The 24,861-nt window shown below is 31.1% G+C and overlaps 1 protein-coding gene across 4 annotated transcripts in view; it reads left to right on the forward strand.

Annotated features, from left to right (window-relative positions):
* Window positions 1–18,977, forward strand: part of Schip1 (Schwannomin interacting protein 1) — a 190,859-nt gene extending 171,882 nt beyond the window's left edge. For all 4 annotated transcript variants that reach the window (XM_074131977.1, XM_074131975.1, XM_074131976.1 and 1 more), the window contains 6 exons: window positions 11,959–12,079; window positions 12,221–12,375; window positions 12,615–12,746; window positions 14,149–14,260; window positions 15,747–15,846; window positions 16,018–18,977. In XM_074131977.1, coding sequence (XP_073988078.1) covers window positions 11,959–12,079; window positions 12,221–12,375; window positions 12,615–12,746; window positions 14,149–14,260; window positions 15,747–15,846; window positions 16,018–16,171 — 774 coding nt within the window. In that variant the 3' untranslated portion in view covers window positions 16,172–18,977. The remainder of the gene's footprint in view (window positions 1–11,958; window positions 12,080–12,220; window positions 12,376–12,614; window positions 12,747–14,148; window positions 14,261–15,746; window positions 15,847–16,017) is intronic.
* The last annotated feature ends 5,884 nt before the right edge of the window (window positions 18,978–24,861 follow it).

The raw sequence follows: 24,861 nt of genomic DNA on the forward strand, positions 1-24,861 counted from the left end.
ACTGATTTTTTGTTAAAAATCTAAGTGGTACAGCGATTTAGGTATTTTGAATTTTTTAGGTCGTTTCAGGAATATACTTTTGTCAATCACTGGTCCCACCCCATGTCAAACACTGGTAACACCGAAAATTCGGTATGTCAATCACCGGGTCATTGAAATACTTTAAAAAAGTAATAATTTTTGGTTGACATAAAAATCGAATTTACTGAATACATAATACAATCTAATGGAGCGGCACAATTGTACCAACCAACACCTGGAGCCAAAATAACGGAAGATATTCTAAACGAAACTCGAATTTTTTCTTAAGCCCTAAATTACCGGTCCCTTCACCCTATTTGCTTTGTGTGAGTGCTTTTTTAAACTCATTTTTCGAAAAAAATAATCATTTGCTTAAAAACACCCTTTAGTCTGTTGTTTATTTTAAACTTTCTGTCATAAACCTATTTATTTGAAACATTATTCAGAACAAAATTATTATTTAACAATTCTGAGATCTGAGTATATCTATACCAATTTAAATCTTTTAAATCTTTAGATCTTTTAAAACGATTCCTCTTTTTTTTTGTGATGGTGCGGGATTCAGCCTCGTCAAATTCGATGATAGGTGGGGGTAGAATGGTGCTGATGGGTATGACTTACAGTTTCGTTGAACTCGATGATTACCCGGTCAGATTTGGAGGTGTTTGGATCTGGCACAATTTAGGTGCGCCAGAACCGCCATTTTCCCTCTACTACCTAATTTCTGTGCTAAGAAACTTTTCTGAATTGAGACTTTTGAATAATGAGAAAATTATAAATTTATTTTAAATTATTGACTATTTTATCTATTTCTTCCTTTAAAACATACAATCTAATCTAATTGTTTAAGAAATAATCATAATTTGTTTTCACAATAGTGTTATCTTTACTGATTATGTAGGAATAACTTGTTAAAGTAGATAAACCACAACAGATAGCGTGGCTACAATAAAGATTAAGGACTTTTTATTTCTTACCATTATTCCGGTTTGAGTATACTTAATGTTTATAATCTTAACTAATAAGTAGTTATTTAGATAAACTCTTCTCATTATCTCTTGCTCGTTGTATCTAAATTTACTTTCTACAGTCTAGAGAATACTAAAAGTGCTTAATTTGATAAAGTCCTGTAGAGTATTGGTTATCTTTTTTGGTGGCTGATTCATTAATCCAAATGGTAAAAAAGATTATTGCCAATTTCGGTCTTAATGTTTAATTTTTATTTTTTGCCAAGCATATGACCTAGGGAATAGGTCATCTAACAGGACTGTTTCTAAATAGTCAGGACTGAATATGCGCCTTTCTTTAATGTTAAAAATATTAAACAAATTATAATTATTCATTGGTATAAGCTCTGAAGTTGGACCGGTACCTAGGTCGAAAACTTGGCAAAAAATAAATAAAAAAAATTAATCTTTTTAGAATAATCTTTTTTCTCTTAAAAAAACATATTCAACTTACTCAACAACTGAAAAAGTTTTCTAAAACATTTTAAACTTTTTCCATTAATTTTTTCTCCCTTATTGATTGTAATTATTTATCAATTTGATGCCTTATTTTCCATGTTCACTCAGGACTCCATGTTCTCCCTTAATCATCCTATTGTTCATTCAAGATTTTTTTCTTCTTCTTTTCCCAGCTCTAGAATAGCTCAGTTCATTTTTAAATGAAATTCATGTTTTTTTTTATTCCATTTGTCAACAAATAAGAAAAGTTGGATGATAGTAAAAGTTGCTCTTAATGTTGACATAAAGACTCCTTTATGTGCACATACTTGGTCTCCAGTCCTTGTGTTGTTGGGGACTGTGGGACTGTTTGTCGGTATGCTTTATTGAAGAACTTTTTTTAGCTTCTTAATTTGCTTTTATCGATTCGCTACTTTTTGTACCATGTTCTTTTTCTCCAACTAACTAATATGAGTATTGAATTTAGCGATACAATACAGTTAATTTTTCTGGTTCTTTTAATTCCCACTCTGTATTGAAGAATATATTTTTTAATACTGGAAGAGTAAGGGTTATAATACTGAAAATTTATATTTTGAAGTTTATTAACTTAGGGAGAATATCATATTTAAGCTGACAATTTGATGGTCCGACGCAAAGATTTATGTTTGCATAATATTTTTACTTATCTCTTTTTTTTAGCTTCTCCAAGATTGAGAAAGTAATTTTTAGTAAATGGTGTGTGTGTATGTGTTTTGTTTGCATATTTAAATAAATCACAAAACCTGAACAATTGCAGAAGGATGAAAACAGTTTCAAAAATATTCAGATATTTTTACATTTTTTTGAAATTTTCTCGAAAATGGTATGCTTTCTTCTAAAGAGCAGCTTCAGTGAAATTTATGGTGCTTATTCTTATTATAAATGAAAGTTTAATATATGTTGATGGAAACTCCAATTTTTCCTGACCCGCAAGTACCTACCACTTACTGAACGGATTTTTCATGCCCCTCATGATTTCTCTAAACTTCTTATATACATTACAGATATGTATTTATTTCAACCATTCATTTAATTAGTTTTTTAGCAAAATTGTTTTTAAAGACATTTTGAGGCCTGATAAAAGGTTAGGTTTCCTGTAAAGCCTCATTTCAATATAATTTTCAGTAATATACATATACTAGATCATTTGTATTATAAGTATATTTATTATAAGCTTTAAAAAACAGTGTTTGAAAAAAATGTAAAGTTAGAACCTCCTAAATTTTAGTAAGAGAAATATATGTGAGATTTTTACTTAAAAATATCTTCCCCAACAAGTTTTTCTAGTTGTTTCACATCCGTTGTAAGATCACCCTGTATATTATCTGAAAACGCCGAAGTATGAATAAGATAGTCCATGAGCTAAAGTATCACTTGATGATATCTCTCGGTTTATTGACCTGTTACTTGATTGCAACAAAATGAAGATTTCAACATATATCTACACCTTTCTACATTCTAATTCTAAAATCTTAAATACGCAATAATAGAACCAAAAGTAATCCAAGCGTGGAATGAATGAATGAGGTAATACTGCATTAGATTTTCAAGTAATATACATACATTCCTTTGGACCGTAATGTTAAAATGTAATTAGAGTGAATTATTTCAGACTTCATTGTATGTCACTATTATAATATTACATGGACACACGTAGCCTCTCGTATGTTGTAGTAATGATAACCAACATCGCAAACAATCCGTAACTATTTCCTACAATTACTGTTATTGAAGTTGGTATTTGCGAGCATAACAAAAGTTGGCTTTTATTAAACATGCTATTATGTTAATTTTTCTGTCTACAGTCATTCGCAGACTAATCACACTTCTCTACATGATTAATCCAATAGCAACAATCCACGTCTCAACTCTCGCGCTAACTGGAGCTTAATTTAATTAACAATCTTATATAAATATTAAATTTGATTTAAATGCAAATTGTATCATTTTATTTACAATATTTATTGAGGGCAAAAGGTGAATATAAGAATGGAGCTGCTGTCCACTGACAACCCTCCGAGATGTTTACAAGCAGTAGATTAATGAGAAATACCCAGGCGATAGATGGTGAATGAGATGTAGGTATTTACCAGTAGAGTTGAAGGAGATGAGAGTAATTAGTGCAATAATGACGCTAAGAGCTTAACTGTAGGAGATAACAGAGAGATATCTTACATATTTACAAAGAATTAATATAGATCACTTTTTTTTATTCCATCAGTATCACTCTTGGCCACCGTTGTCTCAATCTTCTCTTGGGATTCAGGATTGGAGTGCGAAGAGAGTTGTTGGATTAATGGATTTCAGTGGAGAGAGAAAGTTATGCAAAATTGTATATATACAATTTAAATTTAAATGCAATACAATTAGAAATTGTTTTGCTTGATTTGTTAATTCTGAATAGGAATTAGTGCATGTCGTAAAATATGTGAACACAGAGTGGTGAGGAAATAGCTCTTGTGATATTTATAATCTAATATCTATTGTCATCAAATAGCCATTAGAAAATTGGTACTAGACATACCCGACTGTAAGCTAACTCTTAAAATGTCATCACAGGAGCTGTGTTTAACTATTTTTTTGAAAAAAAGATTTTTGACATTTGTACGAAAACGGTGTCTAAAAATTTTCTTTTAACTTTGTACAGGGGGCGAGACCCGCGTAGCTAAGATGTTTTGTGGTACTGGAATTGATTCCCTGGTCAAGGCCTTGGATTTTATTGAATAGTTTATTAGAGGAATTTATAATAAATTACATTTGCTAGTTGCCTCCGTCCACGACACTTAATTTAGTAGTTAGACGTTAAGTCCTTCTGAAAAAATAGGCGTAAAGAAGAACCATTTAGTTAGTTAGTTTCATCTAAGTTGTTTTTTACTAAATTCGGTTGAAAAGAGACTCATCCGGTAGAGCAAATGGATACAAGTAATGGGGTCGAAACTACCTCAATGATTCTCAAATTCTCTAATTAGATATGATCCTCGAATGGTAATTAGAACTGGGGCTTTGGGAAGAACCAAATGCAAGATTAAAACCATTCTTGCACTAAGCACACCTACTGAACAACTAACAGACACTAAATTCTACGTACAAATCTAACAATGTTGCTCTGAGTACCAAAAATGGTTTATTAACCTTATTTGTTATAATATAATGAAAATGTATATATGGCGGTTGTGCTGTGTTGGTTGTAATAGATTGGCCTGCTTAAATTTATTAAATTGTCACGTATTGATTTAACCTGATATCTCGTCTCCAGTATCAGTATGTGATTGATTTGTGTGAGAGTAATATTTTATCTTGAAAGACTCCTGCATTCTCTTGAAAACTTTCTAGGACAAGAGTGCGATTATGTGATACAGCTGTCTGTTTCTTTATTATTTCCTAGTATGTTGTTATAACTTAGAGAAATTATTACAGAGTTGGAATGCAATCTTAAACAAATTAAGAGTGTTTCATTCGTACGTGGTAAGTAAGTAAAGTATTTGTCTATTTTTTCTGGCGGGGCTTAACGTCCATCTACCAATTAGTTATCGTAGGCGGAAGCAGAAGCTCATACTTTACAATAAACAGTTTTTTCTAGCAAATAATAAGTAGCTACACGCTGGATTCGAACTGGGGAACTCCCACTTACAAAGCCACGCTCTTGTCCACTAGATCAACACCCACCCCACGAATGGTTACTTGAAATAACTTTATTTCAAGTAAATCTTTCTTAACTCTAATGTGCTACTTGTTTTCCTCTATCGTCCAAAATAGTAACCACGGCAGTACCACAGTGAGTAAGAGGAGGGGTGTCGTTATGTCAACAGCCGGGCATGAAATTTCCCAATGTCGGTCGGTCGTCACTCCCAAGGCGGTTGCAGACTTGCATGCTGGTGCACTGAACCATTATCTCTTATTGGGCAGTCTACTTTCGCCAAATGTTTAGATTGTCATTGTCAGAAAATTCAATTGTATTTATTGTATCAAATTTAACCATATTTAGGCACCATTAATCTATTTCCATATTAAGAATTAATTGTTTATTTTCAATTGATAAATAATTTTTATCTGTTTGCATACCTTAATCGGCTTTACATTCTAAAATGGATTTATGTGACTCCCAAACTTTCTCAATTCCAACTCTATCTTAAAGCTTGTTCCTCATTCCAATTTTTCCATTTTCAGTTGGTGATCATTTCTAGATCAGATTACACTCTTATTTAAATAATCTTTATAAATTTGGGAAAAGAAATATTTTTCATCACACATTTCAGTGTAAAGTACAACTTTACAACAATTAGTAAACCCAATATCTATTACATAACTGCTCCCTTCGGTTCTGATTCTCCCTTTGGTTGATCTGAAGGGAGAGTGTGGGCCAGAGAAAGAAAGAAAGATGCCTCCTAAAGTCTCTCCAGGCGGTTCAGTAATGGCGTTATCTTAAATAAGTAGAGGGTTTCGCTTTTTTTTTTATTTTATTATTTTATCAAATCTTACAAGTATTTTTCTTACCATCAAATATGTATCATTATATTCCTTGAAAACATTTATTACCTGAAAACAAACCAGTCACAACAAATTTATCACGATCAAACGTCACTTCCCCTTACATCAGTGAGAAATTATTAAAATATAAGAACCACCTGTTTCACAGGATAAGATAGTAGTGAATGAGAATGTTTTTGTTAACTAGGTTAATGTTGTTAAAAAGAAGGTAGGTAATCCAGTACCTAGTGGCCTATTCTAATCTAGTATCTATTTATCAATAGAGAGGTAAGATTGCGTTCTTGTGGTTTTATTGTGGTCAGATAAAAAACATCATCCCAGATCATGTACGCGCTCCATTGTCACTCATCCTCTCCACCTGGTTTAGTTTATTTTTTATTCTTTTATATTTAGCAACATGATGATTTCACTTTCTCTTAATATCAAATAAATAATTTTGAAAAAAAGAGACAGTGTTCTTGTTAATAGAGTCATATCACGATAAAAAAAAAAAAAATCTGCCTTCAAACGTTGTACCTTAATTTAAAATATTGATCCTCAGAAGTGTGCCTGTATTGAACAGCTTCGTTGCAGTGCAATGTCGGCCTCCGAACAGCGCGTTCTCTTGTTTCTTAAGACTTTTTAAGTGAAAGTGTGTAAGATAATGTAAACGTCTGTAAATTACAGAATGTAAGTTTAAATGAGTGTTTGTATGTGAAGGATGAAGATCTAAAGCGTGAGTGCTGTTTTAGTAAAACAAGATAATTGCAACCATCAGCTACCTCTTCAGGGCATGAAGGTACTGTGCCAAAGTCATCAGTTATTATCAGAGTTATTGAGCAGTTGTTATTGAGCAGTTACCAAGATTCTTGAATAAGTGGCTAGTCCATAGTAGTATCTCAAACATCTCTAATTCAACAAATGCTCTAAGAGTTTGAGATTGAAGGATGTTCCTCATAATAGCCACGATTTCTTCGCCCTTTAGTCCAACTGACTAACAGAAAGTGGACATAACAGAGAGTAATTTCTTCTTGCCAGTAGTTCGATTAAATAAATTTAATTTTCATTTGGCACTATCGCTACATTGTCGAGGTGTAAAAGAAATTAAACTATCAGTGAAGGAAGGAGTGAAACAATTTAATTACATCGGCCAGCAATATTAGTTAGGTACGAGGAACCAAAGCCTGTGAGCTTTAACCAAGAGTCGCTCTCTAGCATTAAGAGTCTGATTAAAAGGACAGGTCTGGAGGGTGAGCTTTAGTGTGAGGGGAGCCACAATAGATCCAAAGGGGTGCAGTGGCGTAGGCCTTGAGGCCGCCCTAGTCTAATCTATTCTATTCTAGGTATGAGGAATTAGTGAGCTAAGATTTCATATTGGCTATTAAGGAAATCTTTGCAGCATTATTTAATTGGTTCATACAAATTTGCTAGAGTTAAATATTAGTTAAATTAACTTTTTAAAAAATGTTAGAATATTGGATGAATCCAAGACTTAAGGTTTCCAGTTTCCCCTCTTTGGTTGGAGCAGGTGACCGGCCCCCTCTTATTCTAGTTTATATCTCTGTACAAAGTGAAGAAAAATAGCGGTGAGGTGGGGAGCGAGACAAGAGCCGAGGTTTAGCAAGGTTGGTTGCATTCTGTGCTAACGGATGGTACAGTGTACTTTCTTATTCTTGTACAATGTTTGCAACATATTCTCTTGTCCAGAATATTGTATTATAAAAAGTTAGTGATGTAAGTTTGTTATGTGCTTTTGAGTGTACGTCGTGCGTCTGTAGATAGGCCATAACTGAGAGAAAGGAACGGTTTTTCTTTTTATACATACATCAATATTTAATTAATACTTTCACTCAGCTTACACGCCGGTTTAAAATATCCTCATTTGTCGCGAATAATTTTTTGGCCTCCAAAAAAAGTGCCTTAAAAGTTAAGAGAATATATTTGATTTTTGGAACATTCCTAAAATGGCTACCACGGTTATGTCAAATCCATGGACAGGTGGACCAACTTCTAAATTCCATCGTAGACACTATAAGAAGGATTCACGATTCGTACTCGATCTGTACACGTTAACTTATGATTCGCATGAAAGCCTGGATTCAATTGGTGACATTACAGAGGTTTGTTTTACTACTGTTTATAGGAATATATATATACATATTTATTTATTTTTTTCTCTCTTAAATATTATATAATGATTACTCTTGAGGTGTTCAATTTCGAAATATTACAAAATTACCTTTTCTTTGGTAACTCTAAACATTCATTTCTTTCTGTTGACAATTCGCAAATTATTCAAAACATAGAAACATATTAAAACTTGTAATTCAAGATTATTAAGCAGTTTACTTTTCGTATTTTTATTATTATTATTTTATTTTTTTAATTCTCATTTTGAATTATATTCAAAGTTCTATGAGGAAATAAGTGTATATTAAATAGTCTAAGGTAGTGTCCACTCTCATTAAAAAAAAACGGCGAAAGTCTGTTAATAATCAGTGCGTGAGGAAAAGTTTTAATGATTATTAGTCATGTTTGTGAAATACAAAAGAAAACTTGGGGAAAAATTAAAAATAATATTTGATAAATAAATGCAATTACTTATTTTTTAATGAATTCTTAAAAAATTCGTGGGCTTTAATCAATTTTTTGTTTTATTTTTCTTGCTATTTGCTGTTGGGGGGGGAGAGTAAGTACACCCAACTTCCAAATTTTCCAAAACAAAATTTCTAGGGATTTTTTTTTTCTATTTATTGTTCCCGGAAAATGTAATCAACTTATTGAAAAATCACAATACATAAATATTTTCTTTTCTTTGGTCGAACTCAACAAAGTCAAAAAAAGTATGTACTCTGGCTGATAAATAAGTGCCCAATACATGTTTTGAGCTATAAATTATTATAAAAACAGAGATATGTATATAAATTTAATTCTTCGCCTTGAGGAACTATAAAGTTTGTATTACATCACACCTTGCTGTACAATAATACAAAAAGAAACTATCATTCTATGGTTGTGGTCCAATGTAAAGAATTACCTGTAACAATAAATTAATTTTCCATCGTAGTACATAGTGTATATCGAAAGCAAAATTTATTGCTGACTCTTGATTGTTTTTAAAAGAAAAATGTTTATGAAAAATAATTTCTATAAAATTTGGGTCAGTTGATTATTTCTTGTTCGATAAAGTAAAGTACAAGGCGGCAATAAATTCAAGTTAGTCCAAATTGCATTACGCTTGAGAGAAATACAATACGTAGTTATCCAACTGAGCAATATTTTACTGTTTTAAAAGCGTTAAGTTTGAATAGTTCAAAATATTTTTTTAAAAAACCAGAGAATTCATTTTCATCATCATAAAATAAAATATTTATTGTCTTGCCTAACTTCCATAGTCTTAGCGGTTTATTTTATTTTCGTGGTGAAGAGGGTTATTTGACTTTTTTTTTAAACGCTATTAATTTTATAGATCAAGAACTTTCCACTAACAATATAATTCTGATTATGTTTCCTTAAATCTCCTTCACTTTTCATAACAAAACCTTTTACAACATCCTTGAGAAAATTCGTTACACTTGAATTACTACCAGATGGAAAAACTTCAAGGTAAAAGTGACTGACTCTCTTTTAATATGTTATCAATTTTTCCATCAGATCAATATTATCTGCTTTTTTTTTCTTAATTTGTTTTTAAACATTGAAATAATACTCTATGTTACATAATATTTGGTGGTTCACTTTTTGATGTATAAGGCTTTTCCATTTTATTTCATCCATTTAATGAAAACTACTTTTTATTTGCTGTTTTATGGTCTAAGAAATTTTTATAATTTTAAAAACTATCAACTTACATTAGACTCATATTACTTTACATTTACTAAAAAATTTAAAATAGATTTTCGATGAAAACACTGCAGAACTATATTTTGAATTTTTTTCTTTTTAGCTCAGTAATTAGCGTACTAAATTCCTTTGCGTAGATCCCGGGTTCGAATCCAGCTGCCAGCCGTTAGATTTTCTTTTCGTAGGAGCTCCTTACAACTTACTGTCCGACAATGAACAGTTCTGAAACACAAAACAATGTCCAGTGGCTGGCATTGCACTGAAAAAAGCTCCGGGTACAATTGTACTCAGATGACGCGCAATCATTACTTATAGCGACCTATAAATAGCTAATCCTGACCCAAAATGAGTACGGTTCATCAAAACTGTGTCTTTAGAAATTGAATCCGGCCATGTGTATCTTATGTGAGGTACTTTACTGGAAATTCCTCTTTTAAATCCGTACTGTATATCAGTTTCTTCCATAAGATGAAGAGGTAAAAGTTGTAAAACTCCCCCTTCGGCATTCCACACATTTTTAAAAGCTCCTTCTTTGGTGCAAAATTTGCAAAATATACCGATATTGTATTATTTGCCGCCTCATTAAATTCAAGTCTTTAAACTCCAACCAGCTACTAAGAAGTAATTATGTAAGGTTTGTACTATCAGTGCATGAAGTTATCGAAGATGGGGGAAGTAGAGTAGCTACTCCGTTCTCGGCTTTTGGCATCTGTCCTGGCAGCATTTAAGCTAGATAGTTTATGTGAGCAACTACTTCGGTTTAAGAAATTACAATTCACTTAAGCAATCATTTATTTGGGACCTACACTCAATGAGTAACACATAAGGAAACAATAACCTTTTTTGGATCCCTTACACATCAAACATCTATAAGTTCGTGTTGTTAGTCTGGTATACCCACAAGGATTTCTTATTTCTAAAATTCGTTCAAATTTTTTCTGAAGTTAAATGTAAAGAGGTCCAACTGTTACAGCCTGAATTTCAGTTTCATTACTGATTTCGCTTGAAAGTTAAATCTTATTTTTCAGTCATTGTTGCTTAAAAAAAGAGAAAAGTCTTTCACAATAAAGCGACTCTGTTTGCGCTCTGTTTTGAGTACTAATTTTCCTAAATAGCTCATTTTATACAAAGTGATGATTTTTTTATTTTATTCTATTCTATTCGAATTTAGTGATTTAATTTATTTGTAACAAATTTCATATAAACAAATAGCTTTAAAAAAATAAATACATAAATATTTAATGTTGTTACGTTGGTAACGCTCGTTTAAATCTGATTGGTTTTTTAATAACCTTCTCTTTAGTGTTACACGTAAATCAGTCGTGTTACCGAAGCATTGTCCTGAGGTATTAAATAGTACTGCAGAAAAATATGTGTTTTAGTGGGCTACTTCTTCTTAAACTTGCTTGCTTAGGCGTATTGATCTTCAGAAGGTGTGACGGGGAATTCCCTGTGTACTAGAGGGAAATTTGTCTTTAAAGTACACTGCAATGCGTGCGTGTTTAAGCTTCGTACATAACTTCATTCCTAAATGGGACCATATTTTGTAGTGTTTAGGACGGCCTAAAGTGAAGCTGATTAGTTAGTTTTAGAATATTCTGACGTGCCTTTTACTAAATTTAATAAGTTTTTACTAAAATAATAAAGTGACTAATAGTGCCATTGAAAATGTTTGAAAATTGGTTATCTACTTTCAAAAACAAGTCTAATCGTATTACTGGGTCAATGTCTGTTGAAAATTTCAAACTGAAAACTTCTGAAACCTTAGATAACATAAAAACTTCATTATTTGAGAAAACAAATGGTATTACTTCATACTTCAAAGAGACACAGAGTAGTTTACCTCCACCGAAAACTATATCAACTCCGAATTTGAATTTAGATAATGTAAAACAATTTGATAAACGATTAAAATGGCCAGTACTTGTTGATAATAAAATGGTTTGGGTAGAATACGATAAACAACATAATAGTTTAGAAGTGGATAATGATCTTGAACAAAACGTTGTTGATAACATTATTCGAGTAATAACGATTGATGATAACAGCAATAATGTTAGTAGCATCTCGTAGTTTATTAGATCTCATTTGTAAAAAAGTTTTAAGAGCATGAGTAATTCACTAGTAATTGCGTTCGCAGAGAAGGAATGACAGGGAAGAAATACGAAGGCGTCTTGCAACCGGCTGTGATTCTGATGAGTACTATGGAAGTGGAGACAAACCTGGCAAGAAACCAAGTTTACAAGCAAGACTTCAGAGTGGTTAGTTTCTTCCAGATCTCTATTTGTAGGATTTATATATGTAAATCTAGTAGATATTGCTGACTCTCTCTATATATACATATAAAATACATTCACAAATTGAAAAACTATTCACTAAAGTTCGCTTTTGTATCTCTGCAGGCATGAACCTTCAAATATGTTTTATGAATGAAACTAGTTCTGATACAGAATCACCCAGTTCGGAGAGCCCTTCCCCAAGCTCTGCTCATACTACAACAATGAAATCTAAACTTCCTACACCTGATCCACCCAAAGGTCTCAATTTTTCTCAATGGGTAAGTAATGTACTTATATACAAACTATATACAAATTTTAAATTATTATAAATGTTTGTGAAAAAATATGCGAGAATGAAGTTCTTCTGTTGCTTTCTCCAATTATATACATACAAGAACATTTGGTCAGAAATAAAATAAATTCAAACTGCCAGAACTTTTAATACTCGTACTATATTAAATAAATATATAATTTCTTTTAGTCCTAACTAAGAAATGTTATTCTTTAAAATGCGTAGGTACTGAAACAGAGGGAACCGCAAATCTTGACTGCGGATCCAACCGCTGTAAGATTGCCACTTCATCAGATACAGGCAGTGGCACAAAACAAAGAACCTGTACTGCCATTAATTGTACGCAGCCTTAATAGGGTAAGTAATATTTCTTAATACAAAGAGTATTTTCGTACATTTCTTTTGTTTAAATCTGTTACGAGAAATAATGAAAAATAAATGAATTCATTCAAATTTTTTATTAACACTAAAAGATAAGTCAAAATTGAATTGATTTTGCTTTGTTTCTGTATTAATAATTCGCAGAATGCTGGCTAGTTTCAATGATTGATAAAGAATATAAAAATCATTAATCTATGTTCATGTGGTTGACACACTTCCATTTTCCAACATGAATCATTATAATAGAAGTTGTTTAAATTCCTCTATTCCTGCAGAGATTCACATCATATCTTTCTAAACATCCTCGTTTTTGTATTTTTATGTGTATGTGTATTGTGTGAGCGTAAGTGGTGTCTGTAAAATCGTTTTTACGTCTAGATCTCTTAAGAAGTGGTCTATGTTCATGGTCCATTTGCTCCCTCGGAGGATATTTTCGTAAGAAATAATATTAATTTTATTTAAAAAACTTTATTAAATTGTTATATTAATATATCTTTTTTTTTTTAAAGAATTAAGGTTTTTCATTGTTACTAACCATTGAAGAAGAACTTGAATTCTCAATTGTAGTTTAAGCAACAAGAAAAATCTTCCTCAATTAAGCCTTTACAATCGACGTCCCGCTCTTTATATAATTGCTTTATTTGATCCATTTGTTATTCTATATATTCGTTGCCACATCACAAAAAACTTAAATCATTAGCTTTAAAGGGTAGGAATACCTACCAATTCATAAAATTTGAGCAGCGTCTCTGTTTTGCTTTGCTATAGAAGAATCTCTTGATGTGCTGCTTTCGAACATCTGTATCTCTCTATTTTCTCCTCCTCATCGTAGTGTGTAAAGTCATTTCATAGCTCAGACTACAGAAGTGTTGCCTTTATTCACTATCTCTTTATTGGTTAATAGATCTCTTAATTGGTTAACTGAATGATTTTTATATTAATAGCTCCGAATACTTGACACAAGAGGAAGGCAATTTTTGCTACACATCTTTCGCATTTGGACAAATGCATCATCCGCTTATAAAGAAAATGAATCGCTATTTTAATATTTTTGAAATAAGTAAAAAGTAGCTACTCGCTGGAATCAAATTTGGCTTCCCTCCTTACTGCTCGGAACACATAACTACAGTACACAGCCACCAAAAAGTATTATTTCGCTAAAGAAGTCACTTTCTGCCACCGAACAGTGACTGTAGGAACAGTAGGAGTCTCGGAATAGAAAATGAATCTGTTGCACGCCTAGACATGGAGCTAGGACCTATGGCTTGCTAGTCCACCGCACTGTTATTACCCCCACTTCTTTTATTCTTATTATTTTCAAGTTTCATTACAAATCAGTGTTATAATATTATTAATTAATTTTTTCGCCCTGTTTTAGGTGGGCGTTACTCTGCCAGAAGGAAGACGAAGAGTTACTAGGCAAATCCTAACCAACATGAATGTAGCACAGCTGCAGGTTATAGTTAACGACCTTCATACACACATTGAACGTAATTAACATTTAATTTTACCCGATATTGCACTGAAACTCTAAATGATTTTGTTTTAATTTCGTTGATGTTTCTGCCTCTAGAGTGCCTACATCTTATCTTTTGATTCTTTTGATTCCCTCTGTAGAGATAATTATAATCAGCTAGCAGTTGTTGCTCTGAGTTATTCAGCTCGCTCTTATTACTTAATCACTATTACTTAGGCATCATGTCTTTTGCTGATGAGTGTTATTACGAGTTAGTTAATTATTAATTGTTCTTGAGAGTGCTCGTCATAAACTGATCCAATTCCTTACCTTGTTATTATTATTTCAATTTACTGCCATCTTTCCATACAAAGTTTGTATTAAGTTTGAAAAAAGCATTAATGCATTTTAAATTTAGTTCAAGAGTTAAATGCTTACCTTTCACTATAAGTTTTTTCGAACATCCTTGTTACGATGTGCTCGTGCATTTTCCAAAATAGGACATAGTATATGTCCTATGGCAGCTGGGGAGAAATTTTAACTGATTTAAGAATCAGCCTTCCTTCAACTTTTAACAGTTTCTGAGCACATGTAACTTGGATTTTTATGAAATTATCTTATTAATGTTCGTTTGTACAGACTTTTGGCCGCTAGGCCTAGTGTGGGCCTAATAATATCGGTCAATGTGAGTCTCCATCTTCAGTTACTTTGATCCCATTTTTCTCTAGTTATTCTCTTTTCCGACACTTCGGCTTCAAAAATTATTCCGTTGTTTTCTCTTTCCTTATTCCTTAAGATTCGTAATTTCAAATAGATTTTCTCTTGAAATTTTATATATTTTTTTACTTTCAAGTAAGTTTCAAATCAGGTTTTTATAATTTTTATTCACTTTTGAGATAGTTTGTGCCACTTTTCAGCTATACCTTGGGGATTTATATGTATTCATTACAATTGGTTTATTGTATGAATCCTCACTACATATAAATTTTCAATATTTAACGGTCTCAAAATGAAAATACTAATTCATGTTATGTGATAGTATTCACCTTAAATGTATGTTGTTATCTAGTTCTCTCCCCTCCATAATGTCCTGTTTCTTGTATCTTTTTGGAAGTATGATCATAGTTAAATTACTAAATTAATAGAACATTAATTACATATAACATATTAGTTACATATAACTGTAGATCATGATATTCAAAATTTTAGTGCTAAAGTATGCAAATTTTCCACCAAAAAAATATTACTTCAACCAAAGATATACAAATATATCGAGTGAAATTACGAGAAAAGAAATAAACACTTCATGTCTCATTCCCACACCAAAAAAAAGGAGCATTGTTTGTTATTTTTCTATGTAAAAAGCATAATTCAAGTCAAAAGTACAAATCCTTTATTTAGAGGAAATAAAATGTAACAAATGTTAGGCAAATCTATTTAGAACTACAAATCTTCTTCTTTTTTTTTTTGTTTAATTCTGGATTAGTTACTAATCACTTTATTTTGCATATTTATTTTAGAACTGAATGAAGGTTTAATGAGCCTTTTGATGGAAAGAGATGAACTACATATGAGCCAGGATTCAATGCTGGTAGACATTGAAGATATTACAAGATTTTTGTAAGTATTCTCATGATTTTTATAGAACAATCGTTTAATTTATATTATATTTTTTCATTAAATATTTAATTTATATCTTCGTTTGTACAGTTATTAATTTACAAGTAATTATTTTACAAAGAGTCTGTATTGTGAAATAATAAATAAATATATTTTCTGTTTTTACAAAAGAAGCGCCAAAGAGAGCTACTTAAAAGAGGATACTGCTCGTAATAATAATCTAGGAACGACAACCTCAGCATCAAATGCAAGTAATGTTTCAAAATCACAAACAACACTCACTAAACCAGTAATTACTAGGATAGTCAGTCTAGGTAAAAAGTAAATTATATCATCCACCTATTCTACTATCAGAAAGTAATTACTTTCTTGTATTAATATTAAGACGAGATAAAAGGCGACATTTTTTTTTTTAACCATTGTACTCGTACCCCGTGTGGGCCGTTTTTCTATTATCCACTTTCTCCACCTCTGTCATAAGATTATTTAAACATAAGTTGTATTAGTATATTATGTTTAATATTTAACCCAAATTAGTAATATGTAATTAATTGATTAAAAAGAAAATAATATATAAATATGAAATAACTGTAGATCATGAAAAAAGATAACGTGAATTATGTTACATCGTTTTTTTTTTATTCAGCTGTGATATGTTCAATTTTAATTTGTCCATTTTTTATTAATATTATTATATTCCATATTTTTAATTAAGTGCTAGTTAACTATTTTTTTTCCAACCTTATTCAATTATAAAGAAGTAGAAATGAGAATTGATATAAATTTTACAACAATAAAATGTGTTGCGATCTTTATATGTATATCTTGAGATTTAAAAAAAAAAGTTTCTCTAATTTGTACTTAGATTCAAATTGATATAAATTAATGAGTTAAATTGTAGCATTTAATAATAAAATTAAAATGACCGCTACAATTATTCCGCACACCAAATAGTCTTAATACATATTTATATTGTGCATTTACACATAATTTTTTTTTTTTATTCTTTTTCTTTTTTAACCATTTACCAAAAAGTACTCAATTATTTTTAAAACGTGCTCACCCTAAAAGTTTCCTGATCTATCAAAAAAAAAAACTATAGTCATTTTTAAATCTGAACCGAACGAAAGAAAGAGATATGCTTTCTAAGTGTTTAATGATAATAAATAAATATTGTAAATAGTATTAAATATGTATATTTTAATATATTAAGAAAATGTCGTATAAATAGATATATAATGACTATAAAACGTCGATGTATAGATATTTTTTTCTTTTGTTTAAATATTCTTTTTCAATTAGACATAATTTTTAGTAATTTTTCTTAGGTTTTGAGACCTGTTTTTTAACTGAGTGATGAAAAAAATTCTCCCTGTTTTTATTTACTTTTAATATAAGATTTTTGTCTTGAGGCACTTGTAACTAAGTGACAAATTTAATCTATACTAGAGGCTAAATTCCTTTTTCTATTATTATTTTTTTATTATTATACCTGCACCATTAAATTTCCTTGATTCATTATCTCGAAAAGAAAGATAATTTCGGCAAACTTGGCTCCCTTCATACGTAAGTGTAGAACATTCATTCCTTGTTGCAGAAATAGAGGGCAAGTAGGGCGATTTATTACCCAATTATTAAAGTGGCTTCTTAATAAAATAATGGATCTTATTTTAACTTGACCTTGGCCTGAAGGTCTAGTTTGGTAACGACTTGATGAAGTGTAGGACAGTGGTGGATGGGTTGTGATTTCGGCATCCGCTCTCTTTTTCTTGTCTACTCATCTCCTTCCATTTCCATAGAGCTAACATCGCTGTCCTTTGGAGTAAAACGAACTTCCTTCTTGCAAAAAAAAAAAAAAAGCATTTCAATCTTCCGCATAGCGTCTCCATTTCTTTTCTCGATTAGTAACGAGTAAATTTAAATAATTTGATTAAACTTAACCGAAATATTTATTACAAAAAAATAATCCCTTGAATCCCACTTAAGACTGAGTAACAACAGTGAAGGCATCAAAAGGTACGGGTAATAGTAATTTGAAACAATTTATAAATTAAAAAAGTTTTACAAAGATTTACTTTTTAACTGAAATCTTATTTTGAAATACACAAATTTATTTGTAATTGATTAGTTAGTTGCATCATTCACCTAGTAAATTGTACTTCTTTACATGATTGTAAAGAATAAATGTGGGTTTTTAGTCAAAAGTAAGAACGAATTTAAATGCGTTCGCAGAAAAAAAAATTCACAGTATATTTTTTGTTTTTTTTTTTACTCATTTGGTCCGAGAAATAATTAAAACTGATGTGACAATCAACGAGATATCCCAACGCCATAAATAGCAGCAACTTTTTGGCATATTCTGAATGAAAAAAATTGCCAAGTCGATGGCTAGAATTTAGCAAAGATTAACGTTAAGTTTTGTTTTAAGTTTCTGAGAATTTTTAGGTCTATTGAAAATATAAGTAAGGTTGCGCGGATAAACTCCTGCCTTCAGTCGAATGGAAAAATAAAAGGGGAAAAATCAAATTGGGTAAGGCAAGATATTTTTTAAGTTATTGTTTGAAATATTTAGATTTTTGTTTTATTCGCAAATGAGAATCTTGTTGGTGAATTTGTTGTATTTTTCTTTGAAACCAAAATAAGATTTTTACTATTTGCTTATTTATTTTACTACATATACATATATCGAAAAAGCAATTCTTATTATTTTTAGTCATGTATATATATGTAGGTATTAAATAATTTCTTTTATTTTTAAGATGGATTTTATAAACTGTTTTTTTAAAAGTTTGATTTTCAACTTGGCTATGTAAATATTTATATATAATATATATTTATATAAATCAATATTAAAGAAGAACGATGAGAGAGGCCATTATGTATTTTGTTTGAATCATAATGGAATGTATTCGATGTGTAACAATACTTCTTTAAGACGTTGAAAAGTCATAAAATTAAACAAAGTACCTATGTACTAATAAATAATAGTGTGTTTTATCGTGCTGTAAGGAACACGCATCTTAAATTAATTTACTTTGAGCAAAAATAATTATAATAATCGCTGGTTTTTAGATACGCCTCTGTAATAGTAAAATAAATTATTCAAATATATTGAATCATGTTGAAATGTACAGTTTTTTTCTCACATGATTTTTAATTAAATTTGTTCAAGACCTATTTGGCGGATTGTTTTTTTTTCCAGAGAGATGTTCTCCAAAAACGCGAAACAAGTAGTGATGTATATATTTTTAGTCGGTGAGTAAGGGAAGGGCATAGTTGGATCTATCCATGAAGGATACAGTCTTACTTTTATTTTGGATGAATTTTTGTATTTAATTTTTATTCTTTTTACTGACAAAATACTTCAAATACATTGTTCACGAGGGGACAAAGCTATCAGCTGAAGATTCTTACAGGTTTGTACAATTTAATTAGTTGTTATGTACTTATTTTTTGTATTTACCAAATCACGGATCAATGCTCCAGTTACAATAAAATAAATATATATAGTAGGTTATATGTACACTTATTATGTAAAACAAACATAAACGGAAGTAAAATAAATTCATCAAAGGAAATGCATATGTACAAAAATTCAATACATTTGAATTTAAAATTATAAGTATACAATTAAGTGTTCAAAACAACAAAGTTCGGTTGGAATGGGTGCCGGGTCATGTGGGTATTGAAGGGAATGAAAAAGCTGATTATCTGGCCAGGAATGGAGCTAACACTCCTTTCATCGGTCCAGAGCCTGTCCTGGGGATCACCAGGGGTTCGGTTAGTGCGGCTCTCAGAGATTGGATCTGGAGGGAGCATGAAAAGAACTGGGTGATGTGTCCTGGGGTTAAACACAGCAAGACCTTGATGCCTTGGCTGTGTTAGCAAAGATCCAAAGAGACCCTGTGTTTGGGCAGAAATCAGATTACTCTGATTACAGGCCTATTCACGGGGCACGGTAGGTTTAAAAAGCATCTGCGCAGGGTGGGGCTTATCAGCTCGGAGCCGCTGTGCAGATTATGTCAGGAAGAGGAGGAAACGGCCTCTCACCTGTTGTTCGATTGCGTTGCAATCGAACGTTTGCGCTATGAAACCTTTGGAACGTTGAGGCCGAAGGAGATAGTAGCGCAAAAAGAACTAGTAGGGAAGGTCCTCAACCTCTTTAGGAGGGGAGGGTTCGCTTACTAGAACTAAGAAGGGGCTGGCACAATAAGTCTTTTGTGGCTGCGGTGCCATGGGGCATAGGTCCCGTCCTGTCTACTATCTTAATCTTAATCTTAAGTGTTCAAAAAGAGTACTTAAGTAACATGACTTTTTAAGCTGTAAAATAAGCATTAATAATTGACTATTATTAATCATTAATTCCTTCAACTTAGTCGAATTCTGGGAAACCAGAATAATAACCATCTCAGACAAATAGATTCTCTATTGGTTAGGTAGGTTTTGCGAAGTTATGTCAAGTTAGGAGTGGGACTGCCTAGACGCTTAATGACTGTACGGACACATTGTCTAGGTAAAGGTATATATAGGAGTAAGAAAGCAGCTTGCCAGGATCGGGAACCTCAAAGGATCTGAAGTTATAAATAACCATTCAAAGCAAAGCAAAATGCCGCGGAAGTAAAGCCAACAAAGCTGGTGGATACAAAAGTAGTCGCCGTAATAGTGCGTGAAGACCACAGTTGGAGGCGGAAAAAGTTATTAGGTAATCTAGGTTTATTGAGGCGTTACTTCAATCAGCTCGGAAGGCCTCTCGGATAATCATAGACCTCTTGAGTAGTAAAAACATGCTTCAGATTGATCTGTCTATGAGTCATTTCAGGCCTTTCTGAAAGAAAAAGAAGAAAAGGCACTTCTTGTCAAGGTAAAGGTGTGTAAAATAGCTGAGACTTCTCAACGTGATTAATACCATTTATTTGATAGATTTATTCTTACTTCAAATCAAACTGAACGTACATTTACTTATTTCGTAGAGTATTGTTCATCTTTTTTGATGACTGATTCATTATTCCAAAGGGAAGAGAGACTTGCCAATTTCAGTTTTATTTTTTATTCAATTTTTTGCTAAGCTTTCGACCTAGGGATTAGGTCATCTTCAGTACTTGTACTTATTAACAATTATAATTTGTTCGACATTTTCTAACATTAAAAGTTAGTGTGTCTTAGGTCCTGACTATTTAAAATATTTTTTTCACTATATTATATTTCTTCTTCTTCGGTAAAGTCTCCATTTTTTTCATAATCTGGCAAGTTTCTTTTTATGTAGATAATAATATTAGATAAGATTCCCTTAAATTTTTGTACTTTTGAATCATTCTTCTAATGTTTTGAAAGAAAATATACAATTTTACAGAATAATTTTATTTCTTCAAATAAATAATTCTACATCAACACTGACCCTTGAGGAGTTCACAATACATCTTTTAGTTTGTAGAGGATTTGGCTAGTATTCCTTTTACAATCTAGAATCTATACTTGTCTACCCGATAGAAAAATAATGTTCCTCCCTTGTTTTATTACTATTTTTTCTTTATTATTTTATTATTTACTTCAAACTCTAACTCTCATTTCTATTACTTTACTTCTCTACTTTTTACCATTTTGCTTATTCTTTCATTATTAATGTTAATTGATTGGTTAATGTTAATTTTGATACATTTATTTATTTTATAGTGAGTAATGGCTGAGCCCTTCAGAAACTAACTTTTTTACAAAAAAATAATAAGTAAAGGAAACCAGTTACTACTTAAATAAATTACTGGCATGTCAAAATCTGTGCAAAAATTGTCAGAAAAGCAACCACATCTGCAGAGCGCTCTATCAACACAATCAAAAACTACTTATGAATTAGTAGTTCTCAAGTTCACCACTAGATCGCATGGGTATGCAAAATTCATGTTTGTAAGTTCATTCACGATACTTTTCATCCATATGTAACCTACTTGTTTATTGATTTTTTTAATAACCTTTACTGTAGGTAATAACTGTAACATTCTGTCAAACTAATTGTTGATTAATGGTTGGGATAAGAATGATAGTAGATAAAAGAGTAATTAATTACTATATACAAATGTAAAGTTTACTTATAGATTTACTAAATAACATTGAATTAATTTTTCTTTGTAAATCTACTAATTCAGAGTAAGTAAAACTTACGACTAATTTGTAGGTAGAAGTCACACGTAAAGAATATGTTCATTACATTTAATTCTCTTTGAATATTGCCCATTCCTATTCGTTGTTTATTAAAAAACTAATGTATTATTTTTTTTAACTTCAAACGTAACCATAAACTGTAAGTTTGATTATGAAGGTCACTCTATTTAAATCTTATTTATTGAAATTTTCAACTTCCAAATGATAAATGTGCTCTTAAAATTTAATAATTTTTATTTCATAGTTACTTGAATTTTTGAAAGACTGAATGCCCATTCATTACATTCGACTGTTTTAGAGGGCGAAGCTTTACTTTCAACTGTATCGTCTTCTTCTTATTTGTTTCAAAATTCCATTATAAAATGTTTTTAAAATAAAAGCAGTGACTTTTAATGTATTAGTAATTGGAGCATGGTTTTAATGTATTTTTTTTTTTTTCAGTGTTTCATCCCTCGGCCGTTCTAGCCATTCGAAGGTCTGTAGATACCCATGTAGGCCATTCTTTACAGCCAACAACATTGTACTACATTTATGTTGAGTCATTCGCATCCATTTCTACATTATGGTCGTTAAACAAAGAAAAGGAAAGAAACTAGGTCTCAAAACCTCGTTTAGGATCAACAACAAACTATGAAACTGGATACATGCATATACAGAAACAAAAATCCTCGTGAGAACAGCGGTATTAGCGAGGAAGAAATAAAATATAAATACAAAAATCAATACGCTTGTACAAAAACAAAACAGACTCAATCTAACCATACTACTTGATCAAATAAACCACTGTCACGAAACGGACAGGATCAACAAAAAATGTAGCTGTTCTACTAGAAAGAAAAGGTAGACGTATGTAAGAAAGAATAGAAATATAGTAAAGCCATTAAAAACAAAAACAAAATTAACTTTAAATCGGAAACGCGATCTAAAGTCAACCCGTACCAGATATCTGAGCAAACTTTACCGAAACCATGTAATACAAAAAATAAATAGAAAACGTGAATATTTTCTTTAGTATTTTGCGTGTTCTTTATTGTTAAAGGTTTTACAGATTTAAGTTTTTACGCAATATTTATTAAGTAATATCATAATGTTAATGAATATTTATAATAATTTATTTTAATTTTACAATATTTCCTAAACAAAAAAAAATAAAATTAGTTCCAAAAAATGCCATCAGAGAGTGCTAAAATCAGAAAAAATAAAATTAGTCTCAAAAAATGCCACCAGAGGGCAATAAAATCAGAAAAAATAAAATAAATTAGTTTGAAAAAATGCCGTCAGAGAGCGGTAAAAACAGGAAAAATAAAATAAATTAGTTTTAAAAAATGCCGTCAGAAAGCGGTAAAAACAGGAAAAAATAAAATTAGTTTAAATATTTGCCACCAGGTAGCACTTAACCTCTATACATACAGCTGTAAACACAATTTACCTTCAGTACGACTTGAGTGATGTAGAGGAGTAAATCGCTTTGTCGCTCATCTCTCCAAATATTATCTAGTCTAGGTGTCTTGTCTAAAACCTCTATTATAATACACGAAAGTATCTTTAAGATTTACAAAAATGAAATTCAACCATTATTGTATTTATTTTCTTTGAGAATGACAAGCAATAAATAATAAATTAATTTGTAATAGAAAGTGTGAGGGCGGCTAGTTAATAAATTATTCGCCCTCCCTCCCACCCTGCAAAAATCACCGACCTATATAGTCTGGCAGTACTATTGCACATTCGACAAGCAAGACACATTTTATGCATTTTTTCCAGCGTAAAACAATATATATTAGCTTACTTCCAGTATCATTAATTAACACATATCTAATACCATCAAAATATAGTATTTTCTAATTAAAAAAGGCTCGAGCTGCATAATAATTAATAAAAACAATGGAGTTAATGAAACAATTAACTTTAGTTCATGTTGTCACTCCTAGGTAGCAGCATAATCACTATTTTAACTAAGAAAAATCAAAATTAGTTCATACTTTCTCCACCATGTAGCACTAACACTAAAATGTTTTTCTTCTAATCTTATCTCTTGGTTTTTTTAAAGTACCTAAATACTAGCTGTAATCACAATTTATATAATAAATAATAATAATAAAAAAATTATAAAAAAATAATAATTCAACCATTATTGTATTTATTTTCTTTGAGGATGACAAATAAAAATAATGAATTTCTATAGAAAGTGTGAGGGCGAGTAATCAATTAATCAAAAAATATTAAAATTAGTTCATCTAAAGCGGCGTTCAATGACCTATTGGCCAACTTCATATTTTTTACTGTTTTTCTCAATATTTTCGATATCTAAAGAGTATTTGGAGGAAAATTGAGGATGTTTGGAGAATAACTTATGCTTCGAAATGGTGTCAATTTTTAGAAAATTTATCTGTCGTTCTAACCGTGTCATCAGAATCGAATTCGGACTAAAACTTTAGAGTAATAACATTTTTATTGCAAAAAAGTTATGTAATGAAAGAAGTTAAATGGCTTAGGCTTAAATTTGCACCCCCCACCACTGAAATACAAATGAAACTTTAGAATTTCATAGTATTACACATGAATTAATGGTTAATTAATGATTAACACTTTAATTAGTATAGGTATCATTAATTTTGATTTCATTATTTATACAAACATTTTTACGATTTATTTACATTTTGCAAGCAAATGTAACCTTCCTCATTTAGTCAGCTGGTGACATGGGGAGCCTGGGTACGTTTACAACGGAGCTGTGAGTATAGTTGGTAGCAGAGACGATAGCTGATAGAGTAAAATATAATCGCTGATTAGTGTGCACAACGGAGCTGTGATACATGCAACATGTCCGAGTAGTGAAGAAGAGTTTTTATGTTCACCAGC

This window comes from Rhodnius prolixus, unplaced genomic scaffold (assembly GCF_049639745.1).
Source record: "Rhodnius prolixus isolate KJV_2025 unplaced genomic scaffold, Rpr scaffold_4, whole genome shotgun sequence".
Taxonomy (NCBI): Eukaryota; Metazoa; Arthropoda; class Insecta; order Hemiptera; family Reduviidae; genus Rhodnius; species Rhodnius prolixus.